The sequence below is a fragment of the Charadrius vociferus genome, unplaced genomic scaffold (assembly GCF_000708025.1).
Source record: "Charadrius vociferus isolate BGI_N301 unplaced genomic scaffold, ASM70802v2 scaffold315, whole genome shotgun sequence".
In the NCBI taxonomy this organism is placed as follows: Eukaryota; Metazoa; Chordata; class Aves; order Charadriiformes; family Charadriidae; genus Charadrius; species Charadrius vociferus.
Window position 1 is genome coordinate 1585937 of NW_009648453.1, and position 23628 is coordinate 1609564.

At 39.4% G+C, this 23628-nt stretch overlaps 1 protein-coding gene across 1 annotated transcript in view; it reads right to left on the reverse strand.

Moving 5' to 3' along the window:
- PDE1A (phosphodiesterase 1A, calmodulin-dependent) overlaps positions 1-23628 on the reverse strand; it is a 171297-nt gene that overhangs the window by 10278 nt on the left and 137391 nt on the right. The window contains exons 9-13 of the mRNA XM_009885619.1: positions 19701-19802; positions 19461-19581; positions 15087-15168; positions 13348-13468; positions 9963-10147 (exon numbers count right to left, since the gene is read on the reverse strand). Of these exons, the coding sequence (XP_009883921.1) occupies positions 9963-10147; positions 13348-13468; positions 15087-15168; positions 19461-19581; positions 19701-19802 (611 nt within the window). The remainder of the gene's footprint in view (positions 1-9962; positions 10148-13347; positions 13469-15086; positions 15169-19460; positions 19582-19700; positions 19803-23628) is intronic.

Below are 23628 nucleotides of genomic sequence, written 5' to 3' on the forward strand. Positions count from 1 at the left end.
TAAAACTGTAAAATTAACTTAGCTCACTCTACAAATGGTGGCTTTTTTAACCCGAAAGCTGGTAACAACAGACAGTACTTTTCTCACAGTGTTTTAAACACCTCTAATGAGAATTCAGATTTATCTTGATGTAACTGCATGGCTGACCACTTTATTCTGATAATAGAAGTCTCAGAATATTCATATAGGCAAAACCCACTATTATTGTTTAGTTCATAAAGCTGAATATCTAATCTTAAAATTGCTTTCCTTTAGTCCCTACCAAACCACCAGTTTAATAAGAACAATGCTGATGGCCTGTTCTTAACTTCTGCCATGCTGATCTCTTATTTCCATGACTGCCCTTGAGATGATTTCAAGCATGGCTGTTTAAGGGCATCTAAAACACAGCCAAACTCCGACTCAGGTCTACACACATCAGACGGATGTAGCTTTAAAATGGAGTATTTCTGCACCAAGTTACACCTGATAACATACTAGTTAAATGTCATATCTATTGCACTTTAAATGGTGCAATACTATTTATTTCAGAAGTCAGTAGAAAAGAATATGTGAGAAAAATATGATCTTTTCTAAGTATGAAAAATACTGTGGAATTTTAAAATCTGTGAGGATAAAACTATTGCTAAACATTAGTCTTTTTATGCTGATAATCATATCTGTGATTACCCTTCCATGGTGATAAAATTTCAAAGTCACTCTCAGTTAAATAAGCATGAAGAAAAGTAACTTGTCCACTTGGGAGGAATTTACTTAGGGCAACCAGGAGTGGCTGGTAGTTGTGACTGAGACTGAGAAGCCTCAAGAACAAAATCCTCTACAATGATATCACAACTTTCATTAAGACACCCAATCTTTTTTCTTGGTATTAAGTCTCTCATCTGCTGGACGTCTGAGTCTATGTTTTGACTTGCTTTGCTCTGCTCAGCTTCAATCCCTATGAAATCCACTGCCAGAAAGATGAAAAATACTGGATTCTTATGGTACATCAGGCACTTGTGAAATATGCTATACGTGCTGGAAAAATACAGATTTCTGCTTTCCATAACAGCTAATAATTGTACTCTATATTATAAAGAACCTTTATATTGTATGTCATAATTGGTATCTTATCTTAGTTCTGCTGTCCTATCACTCTGATGAAACACAAATATTTATCAGTCTTTAAAAGGGGCTGAGACTGGGTCAGTGACCGAATGACTAAGATTCAAGCAAGGCACTGCTAAGTTAATACCGCTAGTGTACGAGAAGCAGAGCTGGCCTGAAGAGCAAGTTCCTCCTCCCCTGTGGACACCCATTGCCATGGCCAGCTGGGGATGGACATGGGGTGTGTTAAATAAACAATGTAAACTGGGATTTGCAACACTGACAGTATTTAATAAGAGTAAATAGATGAATAACATCAATAAGTTTAAACAAAATTCTTAGCTCTTTAGAAATCTCCTCCTTTTTTTTTTGGGGGGGGGGTAGCTTAAGGATTATCATACCCATTCAGATAAAGGCAGACAGAAGTGTGTTGTGCAGCGCAGTGAACTCAGGGTATTCGTTAGTGTTGCTACTGGTTTTTCTCTCTCTGTTTTAACTTGGTAAAAGTGCCTGGAGCCAGGCCTGTTTACATATTTTCAACTATTTGGTATTGTTTTCTTTACAAGAACCCAAGAGTTATTCAGCAAAATTTGTGTGAGTTCATCTGTAAAACAGATGACTTCTCCTAACTGGTCTATTAGGGGTGACTCAATCTTATCCCTCTCTTCTGTACTTCTGTGCCGTTTCTGAACTCCTGCCTTAAATCACTGTCCTTCATGAGAAGCAACAATGGCATTTGGTACGTAAACAGGATTGAAGTGGTGTCTTTCTTCCCTTGTGTTTAGGCTGGTCTGTTGGCAAAATAATTGTACCACATTGTTTTGTTTGGAAAACTGTCAGGAGTCAGAAGGCAATAGCCAGATTTAGTGGAAAAATTCTGGTACTTAGTAATTTTGCATGTACAGAAAATGTGTTAACTAGTGAAGGTTATTTCTTTCCTCTCCCCTTTTCACCAGAAACTACTCTTCTTTTATCAAGTCACCTTTTTTGTTCAGCTTAATAAGTCTCCAAAAACTGAAGCGAGTTCTTAAAGTTCTTTTTTTTTATTATTATTTGCTGGAGTGAATGGGAGCCCTGAATTCCTGTCAGCCCAACAAAGGACTAAACTGTTCACAAAACACGAAAACTGTCACACAGCTGAATCTCTAGCACTGTGCCATAGGACTCAACAGTGTTTCCCACAGCATTCTCCTCGAGAAACTGGCTGCTCATGGCTTGGATGCGTGTACTGTTTTCGGGGTAAAAAACTGGCTGGATGGCCATACCCAGAGAGTGGCGGTGAATGGAGTTAAATCCAGTTGGCAGCCGGTCACAAGTGGTGTTCCCACTTGTGACTGGCTCGGTACTGGGGCCAGTACTTTTTAAATACCTTTATCAATTACCTGGACGAGGGGATCGAGTGCACCCTCAGTAAGTTTGCAGACAACACTAAGTTAGGTAGGAGTGTCGACCTGCTTGAGGGTAGGATGGCCCTACAGAGCGATCTGGACAGGCTGGATCAATGGGCCAAGGCCAATGGTACGAGGTTCAACAAGGCCAAGCGCCAGGTCCTGCACTTGGGTCACAATAACCCCCTGCAATGCTACAGGCCTGGGGAAGAGTAGCTGGAAAACTGCCTGGCAGAAAAGGACCTGGGGGTGTTGGTAGACAGCAGGCTGAATATGAGCCAGCAGTGTGCCCAGGTGGGCATGAAGGCCAACAGCATCCTGGCCTGTATCAGAAACAGCGTGGTGAGCAGGACTAAGGAAGTGATTGTCCCCCTATACTCGGCACTGATGAGGCCCCACCTCGAATACCGTGTTCAGTTTTGGCCCTCTCACTACAAGAAAGACATAGAGGTGCTGGAATGTGTCCAGAGAAGGGCAATGAAGCTGGTGAGGGGTCTGGAGAACAAGTCTTATGAGGAGCAGCTGAGGGAACTAGGGTTATTTAATCTGGAGAAAAGGAAGCTGAAGAGAGACCTTATAGCTCTCTACAACTACCTGAAAGGAGGTTGTAGAGAGATGGGGGTTGACCTCTTCTTGCTAGTAACAAGCGATAGGACAAGAGGAAATGGCCTCAAGTTATCCCAGGGGAGATTTAGATTGAATATTATGAAAAAGTTCTTCACAGAAAGGGTTGTTAAGCATTGAAACGGGCTGCCCAGGGAAGTGGTGGAGTCACCATCCCTGGAGGTATTTAAAAGATGGGTAGATGTGGTGCTTAGGGATGTGATTTAGTGGTGGTTTTGGCAGTGTTAGGTTGATGGTTAGACTTGATGATCTTAAAGGTCCCTTCCAACCTAGACAATTCTATGATTCTATGATTCTATGACTCTGTGGTCTTCAAAGTATTGCTACTCTGTTGTTGCAGAAGCTCTGGTGAGGTTGCATTATCAACTACAACACTGATTTCCAGCAGCTCAGCTACATTACTGCCTGTGTATGCAGGAACACTTCCAGGATATGGTCCACTAAGTGGTGAGGAAGCTTTTATACATTTTGGTACTTTCTCTTCTGTATATGTCCACTGACTTTCTTTTCCTGGCCTTTCTGTAATAAGAAACAAAGCATTCAACTACTACAATCTGCACAGCGCAGGACTTACAAGATAACAGATACCTTTCTGTCCCCAGCAACTGCAGCACTTGAGCATGCATTGACTTAACGAGAATGGAGAGGAAAACCACAATAGCTGTGTGTAAGCAGAACATCTTGAATCAGCTAATGGCAGCGACGGCCACAGTGCTAAAACCCAGTAAAGCGAATGTCTGCTGAATCACATTGCTATTTTCATTGGCTGTGTTGAAAATAAGCTACAATCACTTACTCTTGTAGAAAGACATAATGACATCGGAGTATTAAGAATTAGCAAACTACTGATTTAGAGAGGAAAGCTGTTCATCTTCACTAAGAATTAAATTATTTGAGGAATCTGTAATGAAGAATGCTGCTGGATGTTACAATCTCTCTGTGTATATTACCACAAACTCTGATTTCTAGGCTTGCCTGCTTTCTTTTTTACTGGAAAACAAAATTCCACAAAGTAGACAAAAGACCAAAACCAGGACACCATGGGATGGAACTGCATCTTTCTAAAAGACATGTTCTCACATCAGCCATTTTACAGAGACGAGGAAGAGACAACCAATAAGCATCAAAACTTTGCAGAAAACAAGAAGACTGATCCTGATGCCTCTGGGACTCCCAAGAACATTTAAAGACATGTCCAGGCTCCTAAACAACCATGATTCTTCCCCATCAACCCACCATTTTCAAACCCAAGAATACTTTGCCGTAACCCACCAAGTTATTTAAACACCAATTAATTCCACTTTCAACTCCTCATACAGATTTCATCACAGATACAGGAGTATATAAAACCACTGGAAACCACGTAATCCACTGGCATGTGATGTCACAGCATTATGTCATATAGAGAAAGTAGCAAAGGCATAATTAGCTATCAAAACTTTTTACTAAAAGATTTGGTTAAAAATAATTTGTGAGTTTATCATTTTGTAGGGTGGCTACCTCAACCTTTTACTTCTCTTTTGCTATTTAGCTGTAAACTGGGACATTTGGAACAGGGGAACGGAGGGACAGGCTGCTCTGAGCCTACTAGAGGGAAAAAGTGTTTTAAGTCACGCACTTTGTCACATGCAGAGGCAGGCCAGCTCTCTCTGGTGTATACTCTAAGGGAATATATAACAGGTTCCATTATCAGGTTCAGTTATCATTCCTTAGTCTGTGATTTACCAGGTACTGCTGATACAAAACACTTGCTACTCTTAGCTCAACCCATTCACTCAACTTCCTCAGACCATGGTGAAAAATTCTCCTTTTCCCACTGTTCTTAACACTTTTCTGGATTAGTTCCAAAACTGCTTATGACGTAAACATTTTAGCACTGCAATTAAAATCACTGTCACTGGTACTAGATAGGGCTCCTTTAGCCCCCTGAATTTATTTTTCTCCAACAGATTAAAACAGTCCATTAGGGGATATTTCATGTGCCAAACTGTCAGTCGGTTTCTGTGACTGTCACACACATCCTCCCACCACCCGCCCTTCCTAGCGGCTGCTAAATCACATTAACATGCTATCAGATCATCACTCTCAGATTTTTGTATTTCAGCAGCTGTTACTCTCTTCTTATTAGTGAGTCTGCAGAGAAAATCTTTCAGGCAAAATGGAACCAAACCCTGTGGTTATTGTGACTGGAAGTGTGCAGGACTGAAAGTGCCCAAGGGGGGCCTGCAGGTACGATGCAGAGATCTTTCAGAAGAGACATTCGTTATTCAAAGTTGCTGCCCATGGAGGAAAGGAAAAAAAAAAGCTCATCTCTACTCCAAAAATGCAATTGTTGTCATTTTTTCCTATTTTTACAATCAAAATTAATCACAGGACAGTGTGAGAGCCTTGTTCAGCCTCACATATTTTTCATCCTGTCCCAATACAGTCAGTCAACCCAGATATACACCTTTAAGCCGGGCAGCACAGTGCACTGTCAGAAGGTGTTGAGGACAAGGTTTGTCACTGACCACCTCCCATACTAATAATGCAACCTTGGGTCAGCTCCTGTAACAGTTAATTCTTCAGAAGAGTTACATAAGCATAAAATGGGAACAACAAATAGCACTGCTGTTGTATTATCCTGGAGATGAACAACGTTAGTGTGCTTCAGTGATGGGCCCATTGGACTGGCAGCTGGACACTTGGTCTCTATGCTGCATTCCCTCACATTATATGACCTGAGATGAGTGTCCTAAGTTGTCTGTGCCTTTTTTTTTTTTTTTGCTTAGCTGCAAAGTGAAGATAATGATACTTATTTATCCCTGTAACCTAATTTACAATGATGCTTACTGAAAAGATGGTAAACACAATTACTACTGCATACTCTTTTACTCTGTTAAGAATACCTGAGCTTGCCAACCACTGACCAACTTGATTAGTAAATCTTCAGAACATTTTAATAGTACAAAATAAGCACGAAGGAATAAACGTTGTAGGCATAAGGAATAAACATTGTATTTTTTTAAATATTAAATCACTGTGTTACAATTTTTGTGTTCTAAAAAGAACTGCATCATGGAGTATCTTACATGATATTTAAACCTTTCTCAACAAGTTGTGTGTTTCTTACAGCTTTCCCAGTAGGTCAATAACTTCCTGACCTTAAAATCCATTTAGCAAACATTTTCTCTAATGAAACAACCTCTCAGACTCATCTCAGCATCTTTACTGTCTACTTGCTACAACTACAATTGCAAATAGCAGCAGCCATCACTGCTATGTGCTGAAAAAAGCAAAGGATGGAATGGTCTCTTTATCACTGTGTTGAGTTGAACAAAGACAGATTATCTGGTGATTAGGGGTTTGGAATATTAATTAAACATCAAGGCTCTCAAATTAGAATCCCAGATGTTTGATCATTATGGTAATTCCCTGTTAACAGCATTCCCTGAAAGGCCTGAGAAACATTCCTCTAATTCTCCAGTGGTGAAAGGTTGAGGACCCTTAGGCTATCAAGCGCTGAGCTCCTCTGCATCAATTATACAAGACATGGCCTTTTTAGCAAAATGGAGCCATCTTATTTAGTGAGCCTTCTGTTAAGCAAGCTCTCAAACAGCTGCCTAGGTAGATAAATGCTTTCCTTACTATCATGTGCCTTTCCAAAACAAAGCACACTTCCTTGCACAAGCTGCTTGTTCTGAATCAAGTCTCAGCAGCAACTACCTTTTCAGGGAGGGGTAGCACCAGCAGCTGGGCCTGCTGCATCTCCAGGAAAGCTGCCCCATCAACAGCACTGTCAGTGTGTCTTGGGCTCCTGCTCTGGCCTGTTTAGGCATAGGAGTCAGACCATCTTCCTTGGCCCTCACCCACCTCTGGCTGAACTGTCCCCACAACCGTTGCTACCTGTGTAGCCTTATCCTGAAAAGGTGAGAATCTGGAATGAGTTCAAGTCATGCTCAGGAAATTATATGGATTGTTGCTAGTTTCCTTTCTATATTACTCACACATCTGTATTACTACATTTTACAAAGACAACTTCTCCTGAACCTGCAAACTAATCTGGGAACAATGTCTAGTGTTCGCAGAGCCCACTGACAAGAATTCAGATGGTTCTTTTAACAGCAGAAGTACTGTTTGACATAGTCAGCTCAGGAAGCGTTGTTTGGAGATCTATGCTAAGAGCCAGCCTGCTTACTACCATGGCACACTGCCCTCATGTATGTAACCTTCTCAGTGCACTCAGCTCTTTGCAGTTTGTCATAAATTATCTAGCTAGGAATAATGATAGCAATACCAAAACTCCTTTCACCTGGCAGTGATGTACCCCTGGTATTTCTTCCCCTGGTAGGTGCTCCTGCTAACATATGAATAAACCACAACTCCATACATATGCTCAGAGCAATCTACAGACTTTTCATCTACCAATAGAGTCAGAGAAGGTAACATGAGATCCAGACAGGATGGAACAAATTATCCAAGGTTCAAGGCCTCAGGTTATTCACTTACAAGCTTAGTCAAATTCGAGTGGAATCTGAAAGGAATTTCAAGTGGAAAGGGGATGTAGTTCAGTGTTTTTCATTCTTTACTAGATGTTAATTTTGCACAGTCTGATTGAGGATTTTCAGCCTTTGCAGCGTGCAGCTTCAGAGCAGATATACTGCTGATCTGGACCAGTTGGGGAAGATTCTTTCTCCCATTGTGTCACAAGGAACTTATGTGCCATCTTAGACAGTGCTCTATAGAGGGCTACGTTCACGTAGTGAAAGCCTCTTTTCAAGCATCCCTTAGTACCCACGTATGGAGTAGGTGCCCACACATTGCTTGCAAAAAATGGAAAATATCTTAACTTTGACAAAACCCATACAATCCTCCCACAGCTTTTATGAAAAAAACTTACTATCTGTGTACTAACAAAATATAAATCCGTACTCAAAAATATTTGCACTATTCGCAAGGTTCCTCCATATTCCAACCAGGTACCCTGAAGGTCTCCATGCCCTGTTCCAGTCAACTGCACGTGTTGCTGCAAGTACTCTCTTTATGGGTCCAGTTTTCTATAAATCTCTTCCTTGGTCTCACAGAGGTTTTGCAAAACAGATTCAACCACAATCACACAGAGCTGATACTGTTCATTAAGCTCTGGCCTCAACACTAGCTATTTCCACCTACCCATCAGTTTTCCCAATGTACATTCTACTGTAATTCCATAACGCTGTTCAGGAAATACTTAGACATACTTCATTAGTCAAATTGATGGAAGAAAAGAAGGGTAACCTAGAATATGGACAACTACGATCTCAACAAAGTACACGGAGTCTTGAACATTAACAGCTCTGTTCTTCACAGTCGAAAGCATGTCCAGCTTTTCCTGGATCTTGCTGGGTCTCACATTAATACAGAGTGTACAGAGGAACAGTTCTTAAATCTCTTGCTGCCAGAAGCTTTGAGTTTTCAACGGCTGTCAACAGCCTAATAAAACTGGGCTAAATCTATCATTAATTTATAGAGCACTACAAAGCACTGGAAATGAAGGGGAAACTATCTTTTTGATAGCACTGTACACCTCAAAAAACCCCAAAAAACCAAAAAGCTGATGTACCAAAATCAAACTGGGTAGTTAGATGTAACTGGAAATGGCAAAACTTCCAGACAGCAAGTTCTCCATTCTTCCACATTGAAGGACCTTGCATGTAGGGCTGCTTGATTTCTGCAGGCTGTAGCTAAGCGGTCTTGGGCACCCTGACGGTCTGCTATTACTACCAATCATTGTAAATTAGCTGCTTTGTCCTTTTGACCAGTCAGTACTAGTTGGAGAATACCAAAAGAGGCAATCGATCCTATGACGCTGCTCATGAAGAAGAGACAGTATTAGTTAAATCTCTTCCTCAGCTGCCCCTTCTACCTAACTCTCAAGTCATTGTCATAATAGATTATGGAAGCTTGCTCTTACTTAATATCAACCTAATGAGAATATTTATTCACAATTTAGCACAAAATGAGATTTTAGCACTGCTCAGCAGTGTTTTTTCTGTCTTGTCTGACACCTCTTAGAGAAAAAAAGATGCTGCTTTGGATGATGGAATAAAAGACAAGGCTGGCACTGGGTTCCAGGATACCATTCCCTGCAGTCAGTATCAGGTCATGTACAGTGAGACCAGTCCCAGCAGTGAAACACTATACTGAAATATTCCAGGAGCTTACTCAGAAACAACACAGACTATGGACAAAATATTCCCAAATGACATTTACTTAACCTGGATCAAGGTTATAAATTGTGTTCAAAAATTATCACAAATCATTTCACTCAGATAGCTGTAGCCCCAGAAAATTTTCAGGTATGGCTTATGAACTAAGATGCTTGATGCAGGTTTGGCCTTATTAACAATTAACTGGCAAATGAAGAGTCATTTAAATAATTGCCTACAGCATAGTCCCAAGAAGCCTGTAATTCTGAATTTTGTTCTATACAGTGGGGAACAAATAGCATTTCTAATAGCAAAGTACAACTTTTACATTTCTTAAGAAATGTGGCAGCACATACTACTTTGAATTGTTGATTTTGGCATTTAAAGCAGGTGTCAGTATCAGTTATGATTAAATGTGCAAGAATGCACATTTCTAAATCAGACATCTAAAGCGAAGATGAGCAGCAAAGAGCCTTATTGTACAGGCTGTAAGATTTCCTCTCATCTCCTGACCACCTACATCTCTTTATACCCTCCTGGGAGAGCAAAACAGGACCATCTAAACAAACATTAAGACATAAAATATATGAATACAAGACAACTATGTATTTTTGTAGGTTGAATAAAATTAAAAGATGAAAGTAGGGGAGATCTTAGGGAGTAACCTATGAAAACATTCCACCTTAATACATCATACCTTCTACTGCTAATTCTTTCCATCTTTCTTTGTTTGCTTGAATGATCTTCATCAAGTTGTCCTTAAAGCTCATTAGGTCTACACTTGTTAGAGAATTTTCTGTGTGAGTCCCTCCATCACTTGTACTTTTAAAACCGGGTCGTCTGTGTGCTTCAGCATTGCTTACTGCTCCCAAACTGCTTTGGCTGCAGAAGGACAAAAACTTAAATTGTGAACACAATCAGGCAATTTTAATAATTAACAAACAATTTTAATAATTAACAAACAGTTAATCTGAATCACATTCCTTAGGACCTACATGCAATCACTAACTCAATAATTTTCACCAAAGAATGCCTAAGATACAAGACATTTCTTCAACTCATAAAGCTGTAACCTGGGACCGATTCTTACTGACCTTTTCCAGGGAATTCTTGAAAAAAAAATGTGACAGCTGAAAATACATTACTTCTAAGTTGGTTCTTGGAAGAATGTTTCCCTAGACATTTGGGAGCATTTGGAGCTTTTCTTAGCTGTGTTTTTGAACAGTGAATGGTATCTTGGGGGCTCACAGGAAAGACATCTGATTGTTATTTGTTGACCCATTTAAAAAAAGCAAGACACAAAAGTATATGACAGGTAAGTTTAGCTTCAGCTGAAAATTCTCTTCAAGGTACATGCCTTCAAGTGTAGTCACAGCAGGATTTAGTACAGTGGCCTTAAAATCTACATAACAGCTACCACAGCTACCTTACACATAAGGTAAAGCAGAAGTCAAATTGATTGGCATGAAGTCTAGTTGGAGGCCTGTAACCAGTGGTGTCCCCCAGGGGTCGATACTTGGTCCAATTTTGTTTAATATATTCATTAATGACCCGGATGAGGGGACAGAGTGTATCCTCAGCAAGTTCGCTGATGATACCAAACTGAGAGGGGTGGCTGACTCTCCAGAGGGCTGCGCTGCCATCCAGCGTGACCTGGACAGGCTGGAGAGCTGGGCAGAGAGGAACTTAATGAGGTTCAACATAAGCAAGTGCAGGGTCCTGCACCTGGGGAGGAAGAATGCCAGGCACCAGTATAGGTTAGGGGTGGACCTGCTGGGAAGTAGCTCTGAGGAGAAGGATTTGGGGGTCCTGGTAGATAGTAAATTGTCAATGAGCCAGCAGTGTGCCCTTGCTGCCAAAAAGGCCAATGGAATCCTGAGCTGCATAGGGAAGAGTGTGTCCAGTAGGTCGAAGGAGGTCATTCTCCCCCTCTACTCGGCACTGGTGAGGCCACGGCCACAACTGGAATATTGTGTCCAATTTTGGGCTCCACAGTTCAAGAGGGACAGGGAACTGCTGGAGAGAGTCCAGCGAAGGGCAACCAAGATGATTGAGGGATTGGAGCATCTCCCTTATGAGGAAAGGCTGAGAGAGCTGGGACTCTCTAGCCTGGAGAAGAGAAGGCTGAGGGGAGACCTTATTACTACTTACAAATATCTAAAGGGTGGGTTGAAGGAGGATGGAGCCACACTATTCTCGGTGGTTCCCAGTGACAGGACGAGGGGCAATGGGTGCAAGTTGGAACATAGGAAGTTCCGTTCCAACACACGGAAAAACTTCTTTACAGTTCGGGTGACAGAGCACTGGCACAGGCTGCCCAGGGAGGGTGTGGAGTCTCCTTCTCTGGAGATTTTCAAAGACCGCCTGGATGCAGTCCTGAGTAATGTGCTCTAGGCAATCCTGCTTTAGCAGTGGAGCTGGACTAGATGATCTCTAGAGGTCCCTTCCAACTCTGAAAATTCTGTGATTCTGTGATTATTCATATGTGAATATGCAGGTACATGTAAAGGTCGGAAAAAAAGAATGAACCCTTCTTTTTTTCTTAGGATTGAAAAGTCTGACCTATTTCTGGACTTGTACAGGTAATCATGTCATACTAGGTTTTGTTTACTCAATTATGCTGCATACTTTACCTCACTGGTACCAAAACCAGATGTTAATATGCATACAAATGGATTTCCATTAAGCAGGAAATATAGTTGCAGTGAACCACGAGAACTGCACAGGAAGAGTTAACTGTAGTTTCCATATGCTCCAGAGATGTTGAATGAGATAGAGTGGAAAGAATAGGCTATAATTTTAATGTTTTCCAGGCAGCACAGTGGATGTCACACCATATACTCATGGTCTCCACCCAGTAGTGTTTGTTCAATTCTGCTGGCTCAGACATTTCTGTATCATGCTATAGGCTCTCCACTCTCTTTCTAAGTGTAGCTCTTGATTCCATACTAAGAAAATATCACTTCATCTTCCACCTCACATGAGGAAGCTTTGCTGGATCATAAGCCTTTGTTTGTGTACCAAACATCAACCAAAAATGAAGCCTGGAGTTACTAATCATTTGCAACTGTTAATCATTCATTTGTGAAGAAGTGAGTAGGTAAACAAATTTCTTATCAATTATGCCTTAGTTCAGCACTGTTTGCCAAAACACTAAGAACACTGTCACAAATACCTACATCTATTACTTCTAGTAACGAAAACCCATGTAAACTCATGATCAGAAAAGACTTAGCTTCATCATTTTGCTATTAAAATGTAACTAATGGACAGCAAACGAAAAATTGCCCTGCATAGTTATCATATTAGTAGCCTCGGTTAAAACTCAAATTACAGTTTTAAATTGAAAAAGAAAGTGGTAGCAGAGGCAATATTTGTAAAACCAGCATCTGATTACTGAACAGTGCTTTCAGCATGGAGTCACTCAGACAACATTGTCTGTCATAGCTAGTTTGTTTTATAAACAACTTCTATTATGGTGCAAAAATCAAGAGCTTGATGGGCAACCCCCCCTGCATCTCACTTATACTGTCTTTAGATCTCTCAAGTAGAATATAAGTGGAATCAATTTTGTCTCAAGTGTATATATCTAATAATACTAAAATGGAAAGGGGAAGAAGGAAATTGACCTACAGCATAATAAAAAACAGAAAAAAAACTGAAATGACCTTCCCCACCTCCACTTCCAATTGTCTCTCAGAAAGCAAAGAATGACTTTTGGTACTGTCAACTAAAATTATACTGAAAATGGCTTAATATAAGAGAACTACGAACTTCAATAATCTATTGTAAAGATTACAACCAAAGAAAAAAAATGTTATTAGATATACTGTAGAAAACTGAGTTGATGTTTTATACATGTGTATTCTGCTCGTTATTGTGTTTTTGCCTTTTTAGATGCAGGACCATCCACAGTTAATGAAGTAATAGCATATTGCAAATACAATGTAGCACCACAGGATGGCAATACTGTACAGCTAGTTATGTTACCTTCCGAACTGTTAAAATAATTGTGGTAACTCCGAGAATGACATTATTATGTTACATTATGTTAGTTCAATAACTAAACAGTGTATTAATACCTGGGTGTCCCAAACGCAGGACTTTCAGATTTTGACGCTTCCTCTATAAGAGGCATAACAATTTTCTCCATTGAGTCGGTAAGAAGAGAAAATGTTGGTTCTACTATGAAATCAATGAAACCTAAAGAAGAAAAAGACAGAAAATCAGACTTTACATTATCACAGCTCTCAAATCTAGAAATAAATACTTGATATTGGGGTGATTTTCTGACTGTAGTTCCGATTCAATATACTAGATATGACTAGTATAATCTTGAGGAAAAAAGCACAACTAAAACCAAAAACACCTGAAGCTGTACAGATACAACTAGACATTAATAATTATAGCTTTTCATGCCTTTTCCTTGTTAATTTTATGCACTGCAGAACACACCTACCATTTGAAATGAGTATTAATTATTGAATAGAAGGGAAGCTACTGTTGAGCCAAGGGGCTAGAAGTCACACTGTCTCTTTTACCATTCAGATCTTCTTGCCAAGGAGTTAATATTTCAAACTGCTGTTTATTATTCTGTGGAGGTAAAGTGTTATTTCACAGTGTGTAGGAGTGTTCTGTCAAATCAGTGAAGAGAACAAGTAATATCCTTAGGAGACAGCATTCATCCCACAGTTCTGAGATGTCAGCTCTGAACAATGTCTTTTACATTTTAAAGTGCTCATCAAGGTATGGAATGACACAGTGAGAGAATGAAGCATTATTCTCTGCTGAGCACTTAACAGAAAAAAAAAAATAATGCTAACACATGAGCTAGCAATGGATTTCCAGATGTCTTCATACTCTAACCATGCAACACAGCACAAAGGTGAGCAACAGTGCTTCAGCCTAGGATCCAGCTTCCCTCCTGCAGTAGGTATGACACTCAAGCACGTTGCCTTTCAAGTCCCAGTGAAATGGAATAAAGGACGTTTTGAGTGACAAGATCAGGCAGGATGACATGCTCCGGTTCACGGATAAGACACTGTCACCTATAGAATCTCTCCCTGAGTACTGTGTTCACTCACATAAAGGTACAGCAGTTGGTAGGTCATACTGCTTTACTCAGTATGCTTCTGGGGTATCTCCTGTAACTAGCCCGTGATCTTTACCAATTTTTATTTCCTTATTATTACTGATGGAAACGGGGATAGAGGGAGCCAAGACCCGCATTTCTGAAAACAGCCATTGTTCTGAAGTTTGGCCACTGTTGACCAAAATGCAATTAGGATTGACAGAAACAGAATGCAGTGGTCCTTGTCAACCCAAGGAGACTTGACCCTGTGTAGTCTGACCCTGCTAGACTGACAGTCTTAACTGCTGTCCAGAGATCTGATGCATGAACTAGCTTTAAGTTGCCATGCATCTACAGAACAGTACCAGGCTCTCAGATTGTAGTAGAGACAGATCTGCGAGTGCTTGAGCAAGAGTCAATCTGTCTGAGGACACGATCTACCAAACTCTAAAGTGTTTACAGTAAAAGTTGGGCTCATGTCCAGTACTTCGGTTAATCCCTCTCCTAACCCTCCTTGGCATCATGTATGTGGAAATAACTTCATGTTCTTTTGAAACCAGTGCATTTCTGCTGTAAGAGTATATGAGTTTGGTAAACAGATAAGTGCAAAAAAATATCTTCTGTATGAATGTATGAAGAAATACCTCTGCATTTGGAACATTTACAATTCAAAATGAGTTTAAGAAATGTCCACATGATTTTACATGCTCCTACACAAACAAGAAAAAGAAAAACAGAACTTGTCATTACCTATTTGGGACTGAGCTACCAAAGTAGACTTGCGGTCACAGAGTGGGGAAAACTGAAGCCCTAAAGCAGCCTCCTTGTCGCCCTGCAAACAACAAAGTTTAATATTATAAGCACGTATTTGATAAAGGGACAGAGAGACAAAAGAATCTGAACAGTTTTGGTATTTATTCAACAGATTACTTTGTTCATATATATTCCTAAAAAAAACAAGCCACAGGCAAAAAACCTCTCATTATTTATCTTTACATTTCCAGGAAAAGTAAAAGTCAAAATTCTAACTTACATTCGATAATTTTTAGAAAAGGGAACTTACTGCAAGCAAGTTCTCCTGAAGAGCAAGGCATATGCTAATGAGAGTTAACATATATGAAGTCCTTCAATATTCCCAGTTTAGTCCTGTCGATCCCAGATATAATGCGATTGGAGATACGTAGACATTTTTGTAACAGTACGCCAAATGCTAAGTGTTTCCTTCTATTACATTGGCTTATCCAACGAGTAAAATGTCTTTGATGGGTTTACACAGATCAAGGGCATGATCTGAACTGAACTCATTTGCAGTAGCAGGCGTGTCTCTGCTGCTGAAGCCATAAAAAAGCACATGCTCAATTTCTTTCCTTGTGCAAACCTAGTTCTGAAAATATTTCAATGCTTAACACGTTAAAAGAGGTGGGGGTTTTGTTGCAACAGTCTTAACAGACAGGCGGGGTTTATCTCCATTTTCAGCATCGTAGACCAACTGACTTGCAAAAGCTCAAAAAGAAAGTCTAATGGTGTAAAAAATCCTGAAAAGACATCTTTCAAAGGAGGCTATAATTTGTATGGCTGGACAAACCCGGCCCCAGGAGCGCTGATGTTATAGACAGAGGAAAACTTAGTCTTTCAAGCAAAATGGCTCTGTGTATTGCATTAGTCATGGAGAGCGCTGTTTCATGTTCATTCAGTGGGGAGTGATACCTGAACACACTATTTTCCCAAAAATCTCATCAGAAGCTGATGGATGAAGGGGGCAGTATCAACCTTCCTTAGGGTTTTTATCATATGTCATTGAACTAGATTTGGGAAAAGTTTAGAACTATAATACCAATAAAACCACTTCAACCACAGGAACAGATGTAGCTCGCAGACTGTGTTTCATGTGGAAGTGGAGAATTTTATCACTATGGCCTTTAAATTTTACACCCAAGTATTCATAATTTGACTTCAGAGTGTAGAAGAACACATGAACACTTACTACTAGGAGCAGTGCTACTGGTGTGTCCATATAAATGCAGGAGCCGGATTGTGATATAACATAAACTGTGGTAGTTCTAACTATTTCAGCCATTGTTGAATACAGGATTTCTAAAGCAGTATTAATTTTGTAAAAACGAGAAAATTCCACACTAGCAAAGAATAAGTTTGCATTTTTTTTATGTTTTCAGGTAGCTCGTTACCCTAATTATGAATTACTTTGCAATTAAAATAATATATAATACTTAAATGTCATATAAATCTAAGTCTATTGTAAACTGTAATAATGGACACAACATTGATATTTAAATTGATCATTAGAATTTAATGAGATTTAAAATTAAAAAAATAAAAAAACTCACTGAACAAATTCTCTTTTTCTGCTTTTGGATCTATTCAGAATGAGAGCAGAATGCTAATTGAACTGTGATACTTCTTTGCGTGACTTGAACTATATATTTCTTTATTTTTAAGGTTTTGAGATGGGTGGGTGTATTTCTATTTTAAACAAGTAGCTCATATTTTTCTTGGCATTATAACACACTTTCTGTAGTTGCTGCTTTTAAACTTAAAGCGTTGTTTGGCTTTTTCCCTGAAGTTAACACTGGCACATATTTTAACTGTTAGCTGCAGTTAACAAAGTTTTTTGTCTAGGTGAATGTTCATTTTTTGCTGGTGCTCACTACTTTGAAAGCTGTCTGTGAAAGCATTGGTTTTTTGCATCAGCAGTTTCAGGCTCTGCTGCTTTTTCCTTTAAGGCAGTAGAAGTAGTTGAATTACTATTTTTAAAGAAAAGAAGAGGAGGAATTAGTGGGGTTTGTATACATTTGGACTACTTCATCTTGGCTGACGTAGATTTGGAAATCCCAGAGATTTCCACCACACATGCTCAGATCAACAGAACAGAGGACACACAACCAAGCTAGTGCATCGAGGAAGCAGGAGACCAACTGTGTCTTCACTGCTTCGTGCATTCACGTATGTGCAGTTACTTCATCTCTCATTAAATGGGCTGGAACTACTCCACACACACTGTTTTTAGTAGTACATATAAATAGGGATTCAGTTCCTTGCACACTCCTCTACAGCCTGAAAGACTTCTACAACTTATACTGCTCAGCTGCAGAAATGCACATATGATGATTTGATTCCATTGTTAAATACCTTCTCAAGTCTTTGAGTAGCTTATTTGGGATCCAGTTACTTCTTCTAAAACATTAGCTGATCCTATGCACTCAATGACCAGTATAGTACTGTTTATTGCTAAAGCTACATCCACTTGACCGGACACATTGCCTCACTGTCCCATGGGCTCTGTCTAGTCTGTCTCTCTGCATCTAAAATGTTTTTACAGTTGGTCATTTCTGACCTTTGCAAGTAATGTATATCTGGGGTAATCTGTTCCTCCTTTTTCCTCTGAAGTTCAAAATCCTCATCATTTCCATTTACAGAAGCAGACAGAAACTCATGCCTCTACTCAGTATTTCCACAAAACTTAGTCCATTCAATATTTAGATTAAGGCACAAGCTCTCCAATCTGTCTCCCCAGTGCAAAGCCCAGAGTCAAGGATGTCCTGATGCTCCCTACTGTGAATTTGTACAAAGAACCTCTAGGAACCAAGGAAGAACATTCTAGGGCAGATAGGCCTAACAACCTCATGCTTTAACATACTGACTTTTTTATTCTCTGACCCTTTTTTCCAGTGTGACCCAACTGATCCCACCTGGAATATTGTGTCCAGCTCTGGAGCCCTCAACGTAAGAAGGACATGGCCCTGTTGGAGCAGGTCCAGAGGAGGGCCATGAAGATGATCAGAGGGCTGGAGTACCTTTCCTATGAAGAAAGGCTGACAGTTAGGGTTGTTCAGCCTGGAGAAGAGAAGGCTCCAGGGAGACCTTATAGCAGCCTTCTAGTATCTGAAGGGGGCCTACAAGAAAGCTAGAGAGGGACTTTTTACAAGGGCAAGGGGTAATGGCTTCAAAATAGAAGAGAGAATATTTAGACTAGATATGAGGAAGAAATTTTTCACTATGAGGGTGGTGAGGCACCGGAACAAATTGCCCAGGGAAGTTGTGGAGGCCCCATCCCTGGAGGTGTTTAAGGTCAGGTTGGATGGGGCTTTGAGCAACCTGGTCTAGTGGAAGGTGTCCCTGCCCATGGCAGGCAGGTTAGAACAAGATGATCTTTAAGGTCCCTTCCAACCTAAACCATTCTATGATTCTCTGATTTGAAAATGTCAGCATATAGCAAAATAATGATAATCAAGATGAGCAAGGCATACACTGTTCCATTATCTGTATTAACCATTTTTAAAACCTGTGTGTAACTGGAGAAACTGTGTAATACCTCAACTGGATTTTGGCCATCAATTGTACTTCAGTAACTGTTATGTTAAAAATGTGCATCATCACAGATATTAATTACAGGGAGAGTATTCCCCCTTTGGAGAAAATGTGTTTTTCACCTTCTGAGGTGAGTAAAAAAATGGCAGCAGGTACATCAACACCTACTGGGCTTCTCTTTGAATTCCCTATCTCACAGAAACTAAAAGACTTTCACAAAGGTGTGTCTTCATTTTTGTTTTAGATATATGGCCACAGTGTTAACAGGATGATACTGTCCAACTTCTGGTTTTGGATCAGGCTGTTATGGAAGCAAAACCTTCAGATATATGTGTCATATGCATGGCAAGCACTGGCAAGGAAAAGACACAGGAGGGCTTTCTGAAGTGTGCAATGGAGACAACTTTTTGCCTTCTTTGCTGAACATGAATTCTTTCTATTTTCAAGTCCCTCATCCTACCCTGCTGGTGCTTCTTTTTAACTCAAAGCATATATAAATCTCTGTCTACAGAATGAAAACAGCTTGACAAGTTATATTATTATTGAAAGAAAAAAATGCTACAACACTCAGAATCCTGATATCAGCTGAAATAGATACAGAGCTATAACAATTTCATCTTATTCACACACATAAAAGTTGAATTAATGTCAGTGGTATGTATGAAGAGTAAGGAATATATACTACTGACTTTGCTTGTCAATCACAACCAACAGCATTGTTCCTGGTAGACTTATGAAAAGATTTGTGTTACCACTGCTTCTTGAACTAGACTTATTAAAAGACTTTAAAAATGGCACCTGTCGAAAAAATTCTTCCATCAGGGCCATGGTCCACCGGTAGTGCAGTTCCCAGGATTTTGCTGGATGGCTTATGTCTGCTGCATGTAGAATCAAAGACATGGCTTTGGCTTTGTCTACCCTGTCAATTCAAGGACATGCTCCAATTATCTCAAAACAAAAGCAACTATTTAAATTCTTTTCTTGTACATGAGCTCATTGAAATACTACAGATAATGAACAGAATGGAAAATAACCTACCCCTCTGTCTGCTGTAGAGTATGTCGCATCGTTTTAATTTGTTGAAAATGGCCCGACATATCTGTAGACAAGACCATCTCAATGACCAAGCTACGCAACTCCCTAAGAATAATTAAAAGCAAAATGACTGATTACAATTCATTTATTCTATGTATGGTACATTTGTTTAAGCAGTACTTGTTAATTTATAACTTTCTAAACAACATCATGGGGTTTATTACGTTTTTAAAAGCATTTAAATAAATTATTAACAACTTGAATGTTGTATCCTAAAGGGATTCTGTGAAAGCAATGTACTTCATAAAACACACTCTGCAATCATTATTTCAGAGTCACACTGTTTTGTAATTCCTCTTTTCTAGTGTATAAACTAAAAATACATGCAGTTCTGTCACCCATATTAAGGCTTTCCTTATTTTTCCAGCAGTAGAGTATTCAAAAAGCCAGTCGGTCTCTCGGCTTACCACCACACAAGAGGAAATATTTGTGTCTCTTATTACCACCCTTATATTAATGCAGAGCAGGCATAACACTAAACCTAGGAAGAAGGCTGTGGAAACACTCAGAAGAGCAAGAAATATCACATCTGAAACACTATCAACGTTATAACAATATATGTACATTACAATAAACTACCCTTCATCTCAAAAATACCTTAATGACTATTTCATTAATCAGAACAAGTTTGGGATTTATAATCTATCTATATCTTGGTATTATGGTCAGAAATGTTGGCTTGTCCATCAGCATTCTCTTAAATAAATAAAAAAATAGTAAAATATTTTTCATGTAAGAAAGTGTATTAATTCTCATTGCACATGAAAGTACATTAATTTTGTCAACAATAATTACTGATTTAGAAAATTCTGTTTCCTTGATGTAGAAGAATTGTATATGGACCATGTAGGAGTCTACTGGGTCTTTATTTACATGCTTTTTAAATGGCCTAGGAGGATTTACGTGCAAGTGTTGCTTGTATGCATATCAGGGACAATTCACCACATAAAATGTTTGATCACGTAGCATATATCTTCATGAGCACACCCCCAGTCAATTACAACACTAGAATCCTACTTTAGTCATTCTCGCTGATTTTTCATATTGTATTAATACCTTTGACTTACTTAATAATGCAGGTTTTTTTCAAATGATTATGTTTTAAAGAGGTAAATTGCAGTTTTCTTTACGGCTGCTAGAATAGTTTGTTATAAAAACTATCAAGACGGAGCCAAATTAACTGTTATAAAAACTATCAAGACTGAGCCAAATTAATTGCATATTTAAGCTGATACTCCTCATTGATTTCTGTGTATTTATTCCTGATTTGCTTTGATGTAGTTGTACAAAGACTTAGTCCTCTCACTTCTACTCAATAATATGCAGCCATAGCAACTTGTGTTTAGAAAATGTCTTACCTTATCTGACCTCATAATAAGATACTAATTAATTTGCATCCCAACTGTTCCTCCTCCACATTGCTTTGAAACTGTACCCTTCAAATGCAGCCAAACCCATTGAAAAAAAAAAAAAAAACCTCAACCAACAAAACAGAACAGCTAACATGGCATGAAAACGGAGGGCTCTGCATTGTTAAACCCTGTTGTTCATAAGACTGAAATAATTATCACTTCCCATGTCTATGGGAGATTTTCCTAGGAACTTTCCATGTCTGAACTTTTAAAGCCAATCAGAAATCAACCCTACTACACAAGACACGCAGAGAAGCAAAATGCTGCTTCCAGTTTACACTGCCATGGCAGCAGACAAACCCTAATTGTTACCTCCTCCATCTGAATGAGGATCAAACAATGCAGCATGGTCCTCACGCACTTCTGAAGATTTCAGGCCACTAAAAAGCTGTTTAACAGCAAAGGAGAGGCTCTCCTCCTACAGTCTGCAGTTGTTTCCTGCCTGTGCCCCCATCCATCATCAATAGAGGGATGGAAAATTAAGAAATGATAGGGAAACATGAAATAGAACTCTACGAGAGCCACGAATACTCAGTCTACCGCCACTGCACAGAAGATTACTCTTGGACTTACGCCATTCCCAAATAGTGTCACAGGGAAAAAAGATCATCTCAACGTCCATATTGGAGGGGACCTCAGACAGTCTCACAGAAATCTCTGCCCACTTCATTAAGCAGTCCACAGCTACAGGCATCGGGATAATACAGTTAGCATTGCTCATGCTACCATGGCAAAAAGATACGCAGGTGTTGTCGTCTTTAGTTCTATGACGGGAAGTGGCAAAAGTATTCTTGTACAGCGCATAGCATTTTTTTGGGGCCCACAACTGGAAGATTACTGGTTTTGTGTATACAATCTCAATTTTTAAGTAAACCGTCATGTCCTGTGCCGTCATCATTCCTTAACCCTCCCATATCCATATGTCCTAGGATAGAGTACTGTAATAAAATAGATGCAAGATGATGTGAAAAAATGACATGAATAATGCTGTAATAAACAAGAGACAGGGAGTGGCACATGAATTTCTTGGAAAAGTAGTTAACTGATAAACAGAAACCAGCTTTACCCGGATTTGTCCATGACAAAGACATTTAGTCAGCTGGAAACTAACGAAAAAAATGCAGGAACAGGCTAAGATGAGCAAAAGCCAGTTGGGAACTGAAGACTTAAGGTTCATCTTGCGAGTTACAGACATCTTGCTTTCCTCAGACAGAAGACTCCCAAGGGAATTTGTGAAAGAAAAGCTGTTCATTATGCATTGTACATAATGCATATTATTTTATTAGTCTTTTTTATATAATCGGGTAATATAACATTGTATGCCTTATGACTGGAATGCTTTGAGAGACTAATACCACCTGACTCTTGACGTAACACATAGGATGCTAGAACACCAGAAGCCTGGTAAATCAAAGGAGAAAGAGGGACAAAAAGGGATCCCTCTTTATTTATTTAAGGGCGCTAAGTGAGAGAAACAGGACAATACGGAAGACTGGAATATATTTTCAGAGTTGAGAAAATAGTGAGAAATGACTATGAATGTCACAGGCGTTCTCCACAAAGGACATCCTCATCAGAATGCTGGCAGTGTTTCCCTGCTCAGACCCAAACCCTATGTTTTAAACTTAATTGAAGCTGACAGTTTATTAGTGCATTTATCTTCTTAACGTTAACAAGTAGAAAAGAAAATGTAAAACTATAGAGTCATTCTCAGTCATTTTGCTTCATCTTGCTGAAATAATTAGCAGAACTGCAGTTTAAATAGGCAGGGGTATTAAACTTTAAAAAAATGAAATCGCTGCAACTCAAGAAAATAGATCTGACAGCAGTCAAGAAATTAATCAGTGCCAAGAAGTACATTAAAAAGTTGAACAAATTATCATTTCAATTTACTGCCAATTAGATTCAGCACAAACTTCAAAACCGTTAGTCTAATAGCATGAATTTCAGTACAGATCCAAGAAGTTCTCTCTAGTAATAATTAGAAAATTGAAGAGCCTCTTTTAAGTGGCTAACAGATCTGTCATTGCATCACTGAACAACTGTATCTGATGACAGGGTAACGGGTATTTTTGGGTATTAGAAACGAATAGCAGGAAACCAACATTTCCATGACTGACCCTCTAAATTAAGTATCAGACTTTAACAGGTTGTGTAGGTTTTCAGACTGGCACTTTGGAAGTTACCATTTTGTTTGAAAGTACAGACTGTACTTGCCTAGCTAAGCAACAAAACATGGAACTGAGTGTCCTCGTTTAAGTTGCTTGAGCTTATTAGTCAGTTCATATATCTCTTCTAAGTTGTACTGAATAGCCCCAACAAAAGACCACAAATTCTACTTTCTCTGTTTGCTAGATCCCACCAACTTCAAACTGGTTGCGTGTAATAGCGGACTGGATCTGTGCCACCACTGTATACAAACAAAATTCGCAAAATGGTAATAAAATCCTCCAGGAAAT